We start from the raw sequence: 13748 nt of genomic DNA, 5'->3' as shown, positions 1-13748 counted from the left end.
ATGAGGCTGAAGAGAAGCTGAAGAGGCTAAAGAGAGGATGAAGAGAGGATGATGAGGCTGAAGAGAGGATGAAGAGGCTAAAGAGAGGCTGAAGAGTGGATGAAGAGAGGCTGATAACCCCCTCAGGCCACAAGTGGAAGACATCTGTTCTTAACTGAGAGCATTTCACATTTAACCTGCTCCCTCTATGTCACCAGGTCAATGTCACCAGGACAACACAACACAGTATTCTGCACATGTGACAAATACAATAACATTTTATTTGATTTAGCAAATAAGTTACCTGCTAATGATGTTAGAGTAAAGACAACAATATAGGCTACCATAAGGATACAGTCCTAAATGATAAAGACCTAAATGTAAAGGATATACTCCTAAAAGCAAGACAGTAGAAAGCAAGACCCCTCCCCCACCACCACATAGGCTACACACACAAAGACACACAAAAACACACACTGTAGGCCTACAAAGCACCCAAAAGCTCCACCTGAAAACAAACGACAAAAAACAAGTGACCTAAAGTACACTTGATTGACACAAAAGCGCAGCTTCTGTGTGGCACACTTTGGATAATAGTACCTTCACATATGTACCTACTATGGTCGTATTTGAATGATGTATAGTTCTACTACTTTCTTGTATGTCTACGCGATTAGCTTTTAGTTTTTACAGCGGCCTTGCCCCCATGACCCCCAGTCTGCACGGCGTCGGTGTGAACGAGCGCGCTAACGACGTGTGAACCATCAGGCATGCTGTTGCGGTGACATTCCTGGGTTCCAGAACAATGGCGTCTATAGACAGGTGTACACCCCTCACCCCTTCACTCGGCGCAAGATGGCATATGCCATTTGGCCCCCCTTTCGTTATGTTAAACAGGGACACTCACGCCTAATGGACAGGGCGACTGGCACCTCAACACCACCAGTTATCTGGTTCTATCCGGCCTAGGTAGCTGTGGATGTTTAACCTACTAACTAACAAGGCCTAAACTACATTGAATTACAGGCCTAATTTTATTTCTATGTTTAACTGTTTCCTTGAACAGTTTTTTTTTACAAAGTTCGACTTACTTAGGCAACACCCTGACACAAACCAATTAAATATATGGCACACAGAAGTGTCAAACAGTGTCTCTGTGTGTAACCTCTTCTGGGGGTTGACACGGTCAGTGAATTTCATGGCACCATGGGCACTTTAGCGAGGTTTTACGGCGTCATATTGTTCCTGTCGGTTCGGTTAATTTCCCTCCCGGTCCCACTGCGAACACATGCGAGAGAACAGCTCCTCTTTTCATGCAAGTCGGGTGGTTTCCCGCAGAGCTCCTGCAGTGGAGAGCATGAATGAAGAGCACGCTTCCTTGTGTGGAAAGAGGAGAACGGTGCGCTTGTCTGCAGCGCGTTAATACAACTGTCTCCTTGCCTCTGTGTGCGTAAATGCTGCCATTGTTCGTGGATAATTCAGGGAGGTTGGAGTCCATTTTTAACCAAAGCACAGTTGACATGGCATAGGCTATAACACACAGCCCCATACCCTCTTAACGGCTCCGTAAAAACACGCAGTTGTGCAGAATTGACGATATAAAAAGTTGGCCTACATCTGAATTGTTGTTAAACTAATAGTTGCTGATAAGGTGTTCAGTGACACACATTATAGTTTCAGTGGCCGTGTTGCTTTGTTCCAACAGAGGACGCTCCAGCTTCAGTTGGGAGCAATTATCTGAGGAACAGCGTTTATTCTAGGCCTATTTCCATTAGGCAGGCTACATGGAATGTCACCTGAGAGCGTTCAACAAACTCTTGTGGGTTTATAAACGGTGTTTTGAAGATAAAATTCTGATTCAATTAGGCCTGTCTATTGTTTTTAAATAAATACAATATGCTAAGGGTTATTAGCGATTTAAAAAAGGAAAGAAATAGGAAATAGTGTATGCATTCTATAATCCTGTTTTAAACGTAATTTCTACTAAATATTTTTTTCGTTTGTTGTAGCAAACCGAATTAGTCATAATCAGTGGTCTTGCGCACCAGTGCAGACAGGTGACAACAGGACAATTAAGTATTTGCATAATCTTCTTCGGAATGCGCTTCGCCTGCAATCAATTAGCAATTTTGGATTGTAATGTGAATAGATTCTGGTCTGCAAGCCAAGCGCGTCCATCATCGATCGGGCACCTGCAGTCAGCAAGGATCCTAGTGGCGCGTATTTTGGGGCGGGTGTGTCTTGAGGCGGGGATATCCTTGCCCACCCCCTCTCCCCCCTCAGCTGCTATATCAGGGGGCAGACTCCCTGCTCCAACTTATCTTTTATCTGGTGGTCGATTGTATCATCCTTTTATCAACAACTGCGCCTCTTTGGAAACAAGAAAGTATCTTTGGACTTTTGGAGTGGACAGATTCTGTGTGCTGCATTGAGTGGTGCATAGTGAGGTGTCTTGGAACGCTGTGATTCAATTCCTTCCCTGAGAGGTTTGGGAGACGGGCACCACCCTGCAAGGAAAGAGCAGAAGTCATTCTTCATCTGCAAAAACAGAAATATTCCAGGCGTGCAAAGATGCCTCGGTCATTTCTTGTCAAGAAGTATTTCACCAACAAGAGGCCAAATTACAGCGAGTTGGAAAGCCAGAATGGTAAATTGTTTAAATCAAAACTTCTAATTCTGCACAAAGTTGGCTATTTTTGTTAAAATGACTAAGAGAACACATGTATATTTTAATCGAGGTTAGCCTAGATTTTAAGTAGTGTAGCCTAACAGCAAGTGCACCTCATAACGGTTCGATGTCATGAATTCACCTTGGTGAGCGCGCAACCAAAAAAACAGACCGTTTTCCGTTGATACATCCTCATGAACCCGTTTAACAGTCGGGACCACGACCCCTCCAGTGTTTTGGCGATCCGGTGTCAATAAGCTGCGGACATAGCGCTGCTGCAACCTGGACTCAGGAATAGATGTAACATAGTAAAAGTAAATCCGGGACACTTCAAATAGTATGTTAGGTGGACGTCATCATCCATTTCGTATGTATGTTACGAATTTGCTAAATGTATGATAATGTAATGAATTCCAATTTGTTGTTGCCAACATTAGCGTTACTAACGTTAGCTAGGTGGCTAACATTAGCTAGGTTTAAGGTTAGGTTAAAAAGGGTTAGGGGAAAGGTTAACTAACATGCTAAGTAGTTGCAAAGTACTAAGTAGTTGCTTCCACCACAACCGACCAACCTACTTTCGTTTTTGCCTTAAGTAACCTTCTGTCTTTTGTAACCATACCAAACTTAACATATTATATTTTATTTGAGTTTCCCGGATTTCCATTTACAATGTTAAGTCTGGTCTATGAGATGAGGCTGGCTTAATAGGCCTATTTGGTGAGGAGCCAGAGAGGCAGATGGACAATAATGGCTAGTGTGTGAATACGGTTGTGTCAACCTTGGCACCTAGTGTGTAACAAGGTGCACAAGGCGCTTAACAGGAAAGGGTTCACATTTTTTATTGGTGCATTTAAGTGTGTGTGTGTGTGTGTAAGAGTTGTGGCCCATCTCTTTGCGGCAAGTGCCTATGGTGACTTGGGAAGTTAGCTAATCGAGTCATTTGGCTGGAACAGGGCTGCGTTGAACACTGAGTTTGACTGTAACAAGACACTGAGAAGGAAAACAAGTTACCTGTGTAATTAGATTTAACTGACTCTTTCTCACCCCCTCCAGCTCTCTCTAAACATTTATAACATCTCCCCCCTCTCTCTCAGCAGTCATCCCAGAGAGCTATCCTCTTGCTGAGCTCCCGATGAGGGACAACAGCTCTGTGCTGACCTACTACCCCACCGCCCTGCTCTTCAACATGGACGCCCTCCCTGCACCTCTCTCCCCTGTGTCCCCTGTCTCCCTCACGGATCCTCTGGACCTCAGCAGCTCCCCCTCCAGCAGCAGTGGGGAGGATGAGGAGGAGGCAGGGCGCACATCGGACCCCCCCAGCCCTGTACCCCCCCACCACATCTACCACTGCCTCCACTGCAGCAAGACCTATAGCAGCCCCTCAGGCCTCTCCAGGCACCAGCTCACCCACTGCCCCAGGGGCAGCGAGATCAGCTCCATACCCAGCCAGGCCTTGCCTCGACCAGCCTTCCACTGCAAAAACTGCCCAAAGGAGTACACCAGCCTGGGGGCTCTGAAGATGCACATCCGCTCACACACCCTGCCCTGCGTCTGCACCACCTGTGGAAAGGCCTTCTCCAGACCCTGGCTGCTCAGAGGACACATCCGCACACACACTGGTGAGTCTTACCCTCTACATTCTTATGGCACTGGGATTGTTATAGGGGTCCTTATTACGCTGTTGGATAGTTGTACACATTGTAATTACATAGTAATAACCCTTATTTATTTCACTATTTTTATTGTTTCACTCACTTCTCTTGGACCTGCACTGTTGGCGCTTAAGAATTTCACTGTACCCTGCAATTACATCTGCGACCCTGTGCATGTGACTAATAAACCAATTTTTATGTGGGGGCCTGGTAGGTTGACATTTCCAGTTCAAACTGGTTGAAGCTTAGGGATTGGCCAGGCATTGATATGTATTAATGTCCCCTGAGGTGTAAACACATGTTATTGCTCCTGGTGACACTATCTTATCTCTGTGTTTATGCGAGGAAATAAGTCAATCAAAAGGCTTGAGTCAGCAAAGGGGATTGCACATCATTGATGTTTTGGTTACACAATCTTTATCAAGACAAGTCTCCTAACATCTGTCTCTCTCCCTTTCAGGTGAGCGCCCGTTCTCCTGCCAACACTGTAGCCGTGCATTTGCGGACCGCTCCAACCTGCGGGCCCACATGCAGACCCACTCTGAGGTGAAGAAGTACCAGTGTTGTTCCTGCTCTCGCACCTTCAGCCGCATGTCCCTGCTACACAAACACACTGCCTCTGGCTGCTGCCCTGCCTCCTAGACACACACCTAGACACACACTGACCCAGCGGCTTAGAACGTTTGGCCGACGATGCCACGGTTGTTCAGTTCCCCATAAGGGATGTTTACTGCGATACAGACTGTAAGTTGCTCTGGGTGAAAGTAGGAACCGACTGTAGTGGGTTGAAAGACCCAGGACCACAGACAATGTTTAGAGGGGGAAGGATCCCCAAACACTGTCATCCATCAATTTGGAGGGGTATTAGGCACCCCCATTGAGCAACATCGTGGCCTGAAGGACAGGGATGGGAGGGTGTTGCCTATAAGTGAACTCTTTTGAATTCTGAAGTGCCTTCCATTTGTAAAAAAAAAAACCAAAAAAAAAACCACCTAACAATTGAAAACAAGTAAATGTTTTTCATATTGTTGTTATGCATAGAGACTTGATGTTGACAGTGAGGTCAATCAAGTGTATATGTGTGTGGAGGGAGCAGCTGGACATGCAGTTAATTCCCAGCATACCCCTCGGTGCCGGCTGGTCCGGGACTGTGACCATAGTGCAGCTGCTGGCGTGTGTGTAGAAAGTGAATGTCGTCTCTCAGTCCACATACACAGCATACATGTATTGGGACAGGTGTGTGTGTGGACAGCTGTCTGTATGGGGTTCTGTGGAGGCAGGGTACTGAGAGATGTGTTAGCTCTGACATCAACAGTTGACCCTCATCTCTTCTCCCTCCTCACCTCTCATCCCCTCACCCCTTCTCCCTTATCTCCTCACCTCACCTCCTCTGCACCTTTTTCCCCGTTACACCTCCCCACCACACTCCTCACCCACATAACATTTGCCAGAACCAAGCCATTGGGATTTGTGTGCTTTGGTCACAAGTCAGTTGACCATATCAGAATGACCAAAGGTAGTCTAAGTCCTATATCCAATAGGTAACTGAACCAAAGCCATTTGAACCATCTGCACGTTGACATTTTCAAATCAAACTTTTATAAATGCCTCAAATAATTTTGAAAGATTTTATACAGATTTTTTATAAAGAGTTTGTATGTGCCATCTCTGCCAATTTGTCAGGAACATGATGCTCTATTTAAGCGACAAATAACTTTGTGATTTATCATGATGTGTTGATATGATTCCTAAACCAGCAGAGATGTTCCTTTCCACTGCTTGCCATATGTAAATAAAGCTTTGACTTAAATCTGTTCTTGGTCTGTTATTGGCAGAGGAGGTTGGTAGCACCTTAATTGGGGAGGATGGGCCGATGGTAATGACTGGTGCAGAATTAGTGGAATGGTATGAAATACATGGTTTCTATTCCTTTTCACTCCGTTCAAATATTATTTTGCAACTATAACTATACATGTATTGTACTGTTACCACACCATTTAACATTTTATTTGTCACATTGGCCCAGCGTCATCCAGGTTAGGGTTTGGCCGGGGTAGGCCGTCATTGTAAAATAAGAATTTGTTCTTAACTGACTTGCCTAGTTAAATAAAGGTTACATTTATATATATATAAGAATACAAGGTGGAGACCTTACCGTGAAATGCTTACTTACAAGCCCTTAACCAACAATGCAGATGTAAGAACATATTTAGTAAATAAAGCAAAGTAAAAAAACAAGTTACACAATACAGGTACTTTGTACATGTAGGTAGGGGTAATAAATGTTGATATAGTATTTTAGAGGTACTCTGTACATATAGGTAGGGGTAATAAATGTCGATATAGTACTTTAGAGGTACTCTGTACATGTAGGTAGGGGTAATAAATGTTGACATAGTATTTTAGTTAGTCATTGTATATTGTGTACAGATTAGATGAGGTAATTTGTACATGTTGGTAGAGGTAATAAATGTTAATATAGTATTTTAGTTAGTCATTGTATATTGTGTACAGGTTAGTCGAGGTACTTTATACATGTAGGTAGGGGTAATAAATGTTGATATAGTACTTTAGTTAGTCATTGTATATTGTGTGCTGCTCTATCTCTGTGTCAGTGTGCTGCTCTGTCTGTGTCTCAGTCTGTGTCTCTGTCTGTATCTCTGGCTCTCTGTGTCTCAGTCTGTGTCTCTGTCTGTATCTCTGGCTCTCTGTGTCTCAGTCTGTGTCTCTGTCTGTATCTCTGGCTCTCTGTGTCTCAGTCTGTGTCTCTGTCTGTATCTCTGGCTCTCTGTGTCTCTGTCTGTGTTTCTGTCTGTTTCTGTCTCTTTGTGTTTCTGTCTATGTCTGTGTCTATGTCTCAGTCTGTGTCTATGTATCCGGCTGTGTCTCTGTATGTGTCTGTCTTTGTCTCTGTCTCTCTGTGTCTCTGTCTATGTCTCTGTCTGTGTCTCTGTCTCTGTCGATGTCTGTCTGTCTCTGTATCCGTCTGTGTCTCTGTCTGTGTCTATGTCTTTGTATCCGTCTGTGTCTCTGTCTCTGTATGTGTCTCTGTCTCTCTGTGTCTCTGTCTGTGTCTGTGTGTCTGTCTATGTCTGTATGCAGGTGTGCGTGAGAGTGCAGACATGTTTGAGTCCCTGGTGTTGAGGGATGTATGGAACACCTGCACACACCTGCCATGCTTTCAGCACAGATTACACAGGGCAGTGTGTGTTTGAGCACATACGCATGTGTGTGGCTGCTGAGCCAACAACACATGGACAACACATGTTCTGGAGGGGTGCATGAATGGACTGACTGCAGGTGGATAGAGAGAGAGAGAGAGAGAGAGAGTGCAGTTTGGATGAGGGAAAAAGAGTGAGAGGTTAAGCATTAAACACACCGAGAATCTCACTGCTGATAAACTGCCAATAGGTACTTATAACAGTGGGAGGCCGTTCCTTCTCTTGCTATAAGAAGTGGTACCTGCTGCGTGCCGACCCGGTAGCGACAAACCTGCCGTTTCTACTTGATGTTGAGCCAATCAGAGAGCACAAAACCCCACATGGGAAGCCAACAGGAGTGACAACAAAAAGGAAAAAAGAGGGCATTTCCTCCGTAAATCCATGGTTAAACGTCATGAGCCAGTCACACTTCATATGCAGTGTAGGCTATAGGATGTTAGCTAGCTAAGTAGTTCACAGACTCAATGCACACAACACTAGATTTTTCCTCCAAGCTATCTTACTACTGTAGCTACTATTGACATTATAATTAAATCACAATGGATTAGTTTCCATAAAACAGCTGCCTGTGTTAGCTGCCAAGTTACTGCAGTGTCCTTAGCTAGCTAGCTAAGTTGTTCTAGCTAGTGAATATGCTAACGTTAGCTAGCTAGCTAGCTAAACATTTGGCTATGGGCTGGCACTGGCAGTAGGGATTATGGTGAGTGAATTAAATTGTTTCTTCGACATCTTGCTAGGTAGTTCTCGAGCTGTGACCATCTTGGTAGTATCAACAAAGGTTTTTTTACAAAATAGCCACGTTAGTGCAGCTAGCTAGCTAACATTGGAATCTATACCAAAAACTAAGCCAAACACACACACATGCATTGCCAAACAAGGCTATTGCCACCTTCTGGTTTGGAGTATTTTAATAAGGCTGAGTGGCTGACGACTTCAAGGTCTTCGCTCTCTGAACACAAAAGAGACCCCCCCACACTCTGTTCAAATGTGCTAAGTACTGTCGTCAGGCAAATGTTTGACAATCCTACAGGTGTGTCTGAGTTATTGGGGTGGGAGATTAAAGAGTGAGAGACCAGCAAAGAGAGACATAATGATCTTTTGAAAACCTGTGCCTGGCTCCAACTGAGAGATAGTTGGCCCCTAGGCAGGAGGTAGCTTGAAATCAGCAGAGTTTGAGAAGCCCTCCTGACCCACATGCTACACTGTACTGCTGCAGGCTTGGATACAGCTGGACACAGCTAGACATAGCTAGGCTAAACCCCAGCAGAGCATTAACCCCCAGCTCAACTCAAGCTGCAGGCTGGAGGATAAGCCAGGCAGTCTCTGGTCCTGGCCGCTAGAGCCACAGTGTGTCTGCATTCTGCTCTACCATCACAGTGTGTCTGCATTCTGCTCTGCCATCACAGTGTGTCTGCATTCTGCTCTCCCATCACAGTGTGTCTGCATTCTGCTCTCCCATCACAGTGTGTCTGCATTCTGCTCTACCATCACAGTGTGTCTGCATTCTGCTCTACCATCACAGTGTGTCTGCATTCTGCTCTACCATCACAGTGTGTCTGCATTCTGCTGTGCCATCACAGTGTCTCTGCATTCTGCTCTGCCATCACAGTGTGTCTGCATTCTGCTCTACCATCACAGTGTGTCTGCATTCTGCTCTCCCATCACAGTGTGTCTGCATTCTGCTCTACCATCACAGTGTGTCTGCATTCTGCTCTACCATCACATAGGGTCTAACCCCAGCTATAGGGTCTAACCCCAGTTATAGGGTCTAACCCCAGCTATAGGTTCTAACCCCAGCTATAGGGTGTAACCCCAGCTATAGGGTCTAACCCCAGCTATAGGGTCTAACCCCAGCTATAGGGTCTAACCCCAGTTATAGGGTCTAACCCCAGTTATAGGGTCTAACCCCAGCCATAGGGTCTAACCCCAGCTATAGGGTCTAACCCCAGTTATAGGGTGTAACCCCAGTTATAGGGTCTAACCCCAGCCATAGGGTCTAACCCCAGCTATAGGGTCTAACCCCAGTTATAGGGTCTAACACCAGTTATAGGGTCTAACCCCAGCTATAGGGTCTAACCCCAGCTATAGGGTCGAACCCCAGCTATAGGGTCTAACCCCAGTTATAGGGTCTAACCCCAGCTATAGGGTGTAACCCCGGCTATAGGGTCTAACCCCAGTTATAGGGTCTAACCCCAGCTATAGGGTCTAACCCCAGCTATAGGGTCTAACCCCAGCTATAGGGTCTAACCCCAGCTATAGGGTCTAACCCCAGTTATAGGGTGTAACCCCAGCTATAGGGTGTAACCCCAGCTATAGGGTCTAACACCAGTTATAGGGTGTTACATCAGCTATAGGGTCTAACCCCAGCTATAGGGTCTAACCCCAGCTATAGGGTCTAACCCCAGCTATAGGGTGTAACCCCAGTTATAGGGTCTAACCCCAGTTATAGGGTCTAACCCCAGTTATAGGGTCTAACCCCAGTTATAGGGTCTAACCCCAGTTATAGGGTGTTACATCAGCTATAGGGTGTAACCCCAGTTATAGGGTCTAACCCCAGCTATAGGGTCTAACCCCAGTTATAGGGTGTTACATCAGCTATAGGGTGTAACCCCAGTTATAGGGTCTAACCCCAGCTATAGGGTCTAACCCCAGTTATAGGGTCTAACCCCAGTTATAGGGTCTAACCCCAGCTATAGGGTGTAACCCCAGCTATAGGGTGTAACCCCAGTTATAGGGTGTTACATCAGCTATAGGGTCTAACCCCAGCTATAGGGTCTAACCCCAGCTATAGGGTCTAACCCCAGTTATAGGGTCTAACCCCAGCTATCCCATGGTCTTGGTACACTCACACATATGGCCCATTTGACCCCCTTCCCTGCCTCCAGCTTTTCATACTACATCCTGGCTAAACCCCTGACTGACTACCCCTCAGCCTACGCCTGTTAACCCCTAACTAACCCCCCACACATGGGTAGGTTATGTGTGCAGTATGCCCTGCCCTCCTGACCCATACAGACCCTGACCCATACAGTCTTTCTGAGGTAACGATGTGTTTCTACCCATAGCGGGGACTGGCGATGGGGTGTGTGTGTGTTTTGGGGGGCGAGGAAGGCCACAACAGGGCCAGAAGGGGCTCAGGTTCCCTCATTTGTGTGTAATGTAAATAGAGCCACCCCACCTTGGAAAAGGATCCCAAAGTCTGATGTAGTGGATAGATGGTGTGCGTGTGTGAACATTTTATTCAGTGTTTTATAGGGTTATGGGCATGTGTGAGTGTGAGTTTGGGGGAGTTTGATGTAGTGGATCTACACAGATGGTGAGTCAGAGCGAGAGAGAGCCAGGGCAGGGGGGACTGAACTCTGCTTGATCCCCCGATGGTGTCAGGTTAGCTGGGCAGAGAGAGGAGCGTGGGTGGGTAGGTTGTATGGATGGAACTTCTGGACATGTGTACATGTGGGTGTGCATGTTTTGTTGAGTGGTAGAGGATGACGTAATGGAGTTCACTTCATTTCTTTTCAGTCGTATTGAAAATGACACTTGTCATGCCAACCAATTTGGCAGTGGGCCTAACGCGGCTCTAACTAAACATTTCACTCAACAGTCAGAGGTAATAGAACCCCCGCTGGGCTGAGTGTCTGGTGGCAACAACATCTGTCTGTCACACTCACACACGCACACACACTGGCACCCAGTGAAAATACACGCGCGTGGACGCATACACATAATTGTGCAAGTACTGACTCAAGTTTTATTGTCATTTTTGTAAAAAAAAACAACGTTATTTTCTCCATCGATGAAACCTAAGCTGTGCCAGCCAGCCAGGGGGACATATTTGGGCTATTGTCTGTGTCTGTGTAGGAGGCACCCTTTTACCCTGTAGCTCTGAGGCAGTGAGATCACTGGAGATGCTGGTGTCTTTCTAAGAGTGTGTGTGTGTGTGTGAGTGTGTGTGTGTGTGTGTGTGTGTGTGTGTGTGTGTGTGTGTGTGTGTGTGTGTGTGGTGTGTGTGTGTGTGTGTGTGTGTGTGTGTGTGTGTGTGTGTGTGTGTGTGTGTGTGTGTGTGTGTGTGTGTGTGTGTGTGTGTGTGTGTGTGAGAGAGATCATGTTTGTGATGTTGGTGTGTGTTTTTATGTCCGAGTCACACATGCAGCGCCTGACTAATGTGACATTCCTGAACCATTACTGACAGACACACAATGCAGAGAGTGTGTGTGTGTGTGTCAGTCTGAGAGAGAGACAGAAGGATGGATAGAGGGAGAGAAACAGAACCAGGAAACAGAGAGAAACAGAGAGAAACATCTCATTGAGATAGCTGTGTTGTGCAGTTTAGGTTAGATAATGCAGCATGTTCTGCTGACCTACTTTACACAGAGAGGGAGATGGCTTCTCTGTTTCTGTCCCCCTCTTTTAACTCTCCTGTACTGCAGTGTTCTCTCTCTCTCTCTCTCTCTCTCTCTCTCTCTCTCTCTCTCTCTCTCTCTCTCTGGGACACAGGAAGTGAGCTGTCAGGCTTGCATAAACACCACCAATCCGGCAGCGCTGATAAAAAACATCTGGGTGGGGTCGCACATCAGTGTGTGTGTGTTTGTGTACATGTATGTGTATGCGTGTGTGTGTGTGTACACCTGTATGTGTGTGTGTATATGTGTGTGTGATGTACCTATGTGTGAAGGAGGTGGGGGGTATACCACTGCACATCAATAAGTCACAGCAGAGTTCAGCCTATGTCTAAAAAGACTAGTGTGTTTGAGCTAGCCAGGACTGACTCAATGGGGTTTGGTGGCTGAGTCACTGGGATCGGGTTCCAGCCAGGAGGGCTTTGTCACCGGGTTAGAATTACTACTAACATAGTTACAAGCCCAATACTCACCATACCCACACACAATGGAGCTTCACTGGACTTTAGTGCAGACCCAACAGCTTTAGAAACATTTCTCATTATGGATGGAGGGAGAAAGGGAAAAAGAGAGGGGGAGAGATAGAGAGAGAGAAGGGGGAACATAGAGAGAGAAAGAGAGGAATGATGAAACCCACAGATGATGAAATGGTCAAGGTTTGTCAGAGCGAGCGAGGGGAAGCAGGAGGTTGAAAGATGTGTTGTATTGGTTGAGGAATAGAACATGTTGTAATGCAGTTCTGATCACTGTCACGGGCTGCTGTAGCTGTGTCTGTGCCAAGTAGAGAAAAAGGACACACTACTGTCTTTCGCTCTTTCACTCTGTCCCTCCTTTGGTTCTCCTTCAGTCCCTAATCTGTCTGTGACACCCCCCCCCCCACACACACACACACACACACACACACACACACACACACACACACACACACACACACACACACACACACCTCAGGACAAATATAAGCTGCTCTACCCAAGGACAGGATATGACCCCATTGAGGGGGTACACACCATTTCCTGCCCACCTCTCCAATGAGACATGAGGTTGGTGTTGTGTCACTCTTCCCAAGTACAGACCCTCTCTGTCCTATTTTCCCTGTTGAAGGATAGACGGGGAGAAATGATTAATAGATTAATAAATTGATAAATGGACTATCAGCGACCCATTGCCTTAATCTAACAAACAGCCACCTCAAAAGAAACCTCAAGCCATAGAAAGGGAATGAATAGAGTGGTCACGCTTCTGAAAACAGACAGTGCTCATCCCCAGTGTAAGACCAAGGAGAGCAGGGCTGAGCTACAGTAGATGGGAACCAACACTGTGTAGGACTGAGGAGAGCAGGGGAGAGCTAGAGGGGAACCAACACTGTGTAGGACTGAGGAGAGCAGGGGAGAGCTAGAGGGGAACCAACACCGTGTAGGACTGAGGAGAGCAGGGGAGAGCTAGAGGGGAACCAACACTGTGTAGGACTGAGGAGAGCAGGGGAGAGCTAGAGGGGAACCAACACTGTGTAGGACTGAGGAGAGCAGGGGAGAGCTAGAGGGGAACCAACACTGTGTAGGACTGAGGAGAGCAGGGGAGAGCTAGAGGGGAACCAACACTGTGTAGGACTGAGGAGAGCAGGGGAGAGCTAGAGGGGAACCAACACCGTGTAGGACTGAGGAGAGCAGGGGAGAGCTAGAGGGGAACTAACACTGTGTAGGACCGAGGAGAGCAGGGGAGAGCTAGAGGGGAACCAACACTGTGTAGGACTGAGGAGAGCAGGGGAGAGCTAGAGGGGAACCAACACCGTGTAGGACTGAGGAGAGCAGGGGAGAGCTAGAGGGGAACT

At 46.5% G+C, this 13748-nt stretch overlaps 1 protein-coding gene across 2 annotated transcripts; it reads left to right on the top strand.

Moving 5' to 3' along the window:
- Window positions 1–2264: 2264 nt before the first annotated feature.
- Window positions 2265–6113, top strand: snai1b (snail family zinc finger 1b). 2 transcript variants are annotated; one of them, XM_014134685.3, is made up of 3 exons: window positions 2265–2626; window positions 3745–4266; window positions 4760–6113. In XM_014134685.3, the coding sequence occupies exons 1-3, from the start codon at window positions 2551–2553 to the stop codon at window positions 4939–4941; spliced, it is 780 nt and encodes a 259-aa protein (XP_013990160.1). In that variant the 5' UTR covers window positions 2265–2550; the 3' UTR covers window positions 4942–6113. The 2 variants fall into 2 exon arrangements, with proteins under 2 accessions (XP_013990160.1, XP_013990159.1); XM_014134684.3 differs by having other exon boundaries at window positions 2269–2626; window positions 3742–4266.
- The last annotated feature ends 7635 nt before the right edge of the window (window positions 6114–13748 follow it).

Source organism: Salmo salar, chromosome 13 (genome assembly GCF_965601325.2).
Source record: "Salmo salar chromosome 13, fSalSal1, whole genome shotgun sequence".
Lineage (NCBI taxonomy): Eukaryota > Metazoa > Chordata > Actinopteri > Salmoniformes > Salmonidae > Salmo > Salmo salar.
This window is presented reverse-complemented; position numbering and strand designations above follow the sequence as displayed.

Bases quoted from the DNA above. Each gene is read 5' to 3' on its own strand.
- snai1b (XM_014134684.3), top strand. From the start codon at position 2,551: ATGCCTCGGTCATTTCTTGTCAAGAAGTATTTCACCAACAAGAGGCCA. The intron at 2,627-3,741 runs GTAAATTGTTTA...CCTCTCTCTCAG, and splicing joins CGAGTTGGAAAGCCAGAATG to CAGTCATCCCAGAGAGCTAT. The intron at 4,267-4,759 runs GTGAGTCTTACC...TCTCCCTTTCAG, and splicing joins ACACATCCGCACACACACTG to GTGAGCGCCCGTTCTCCTGC.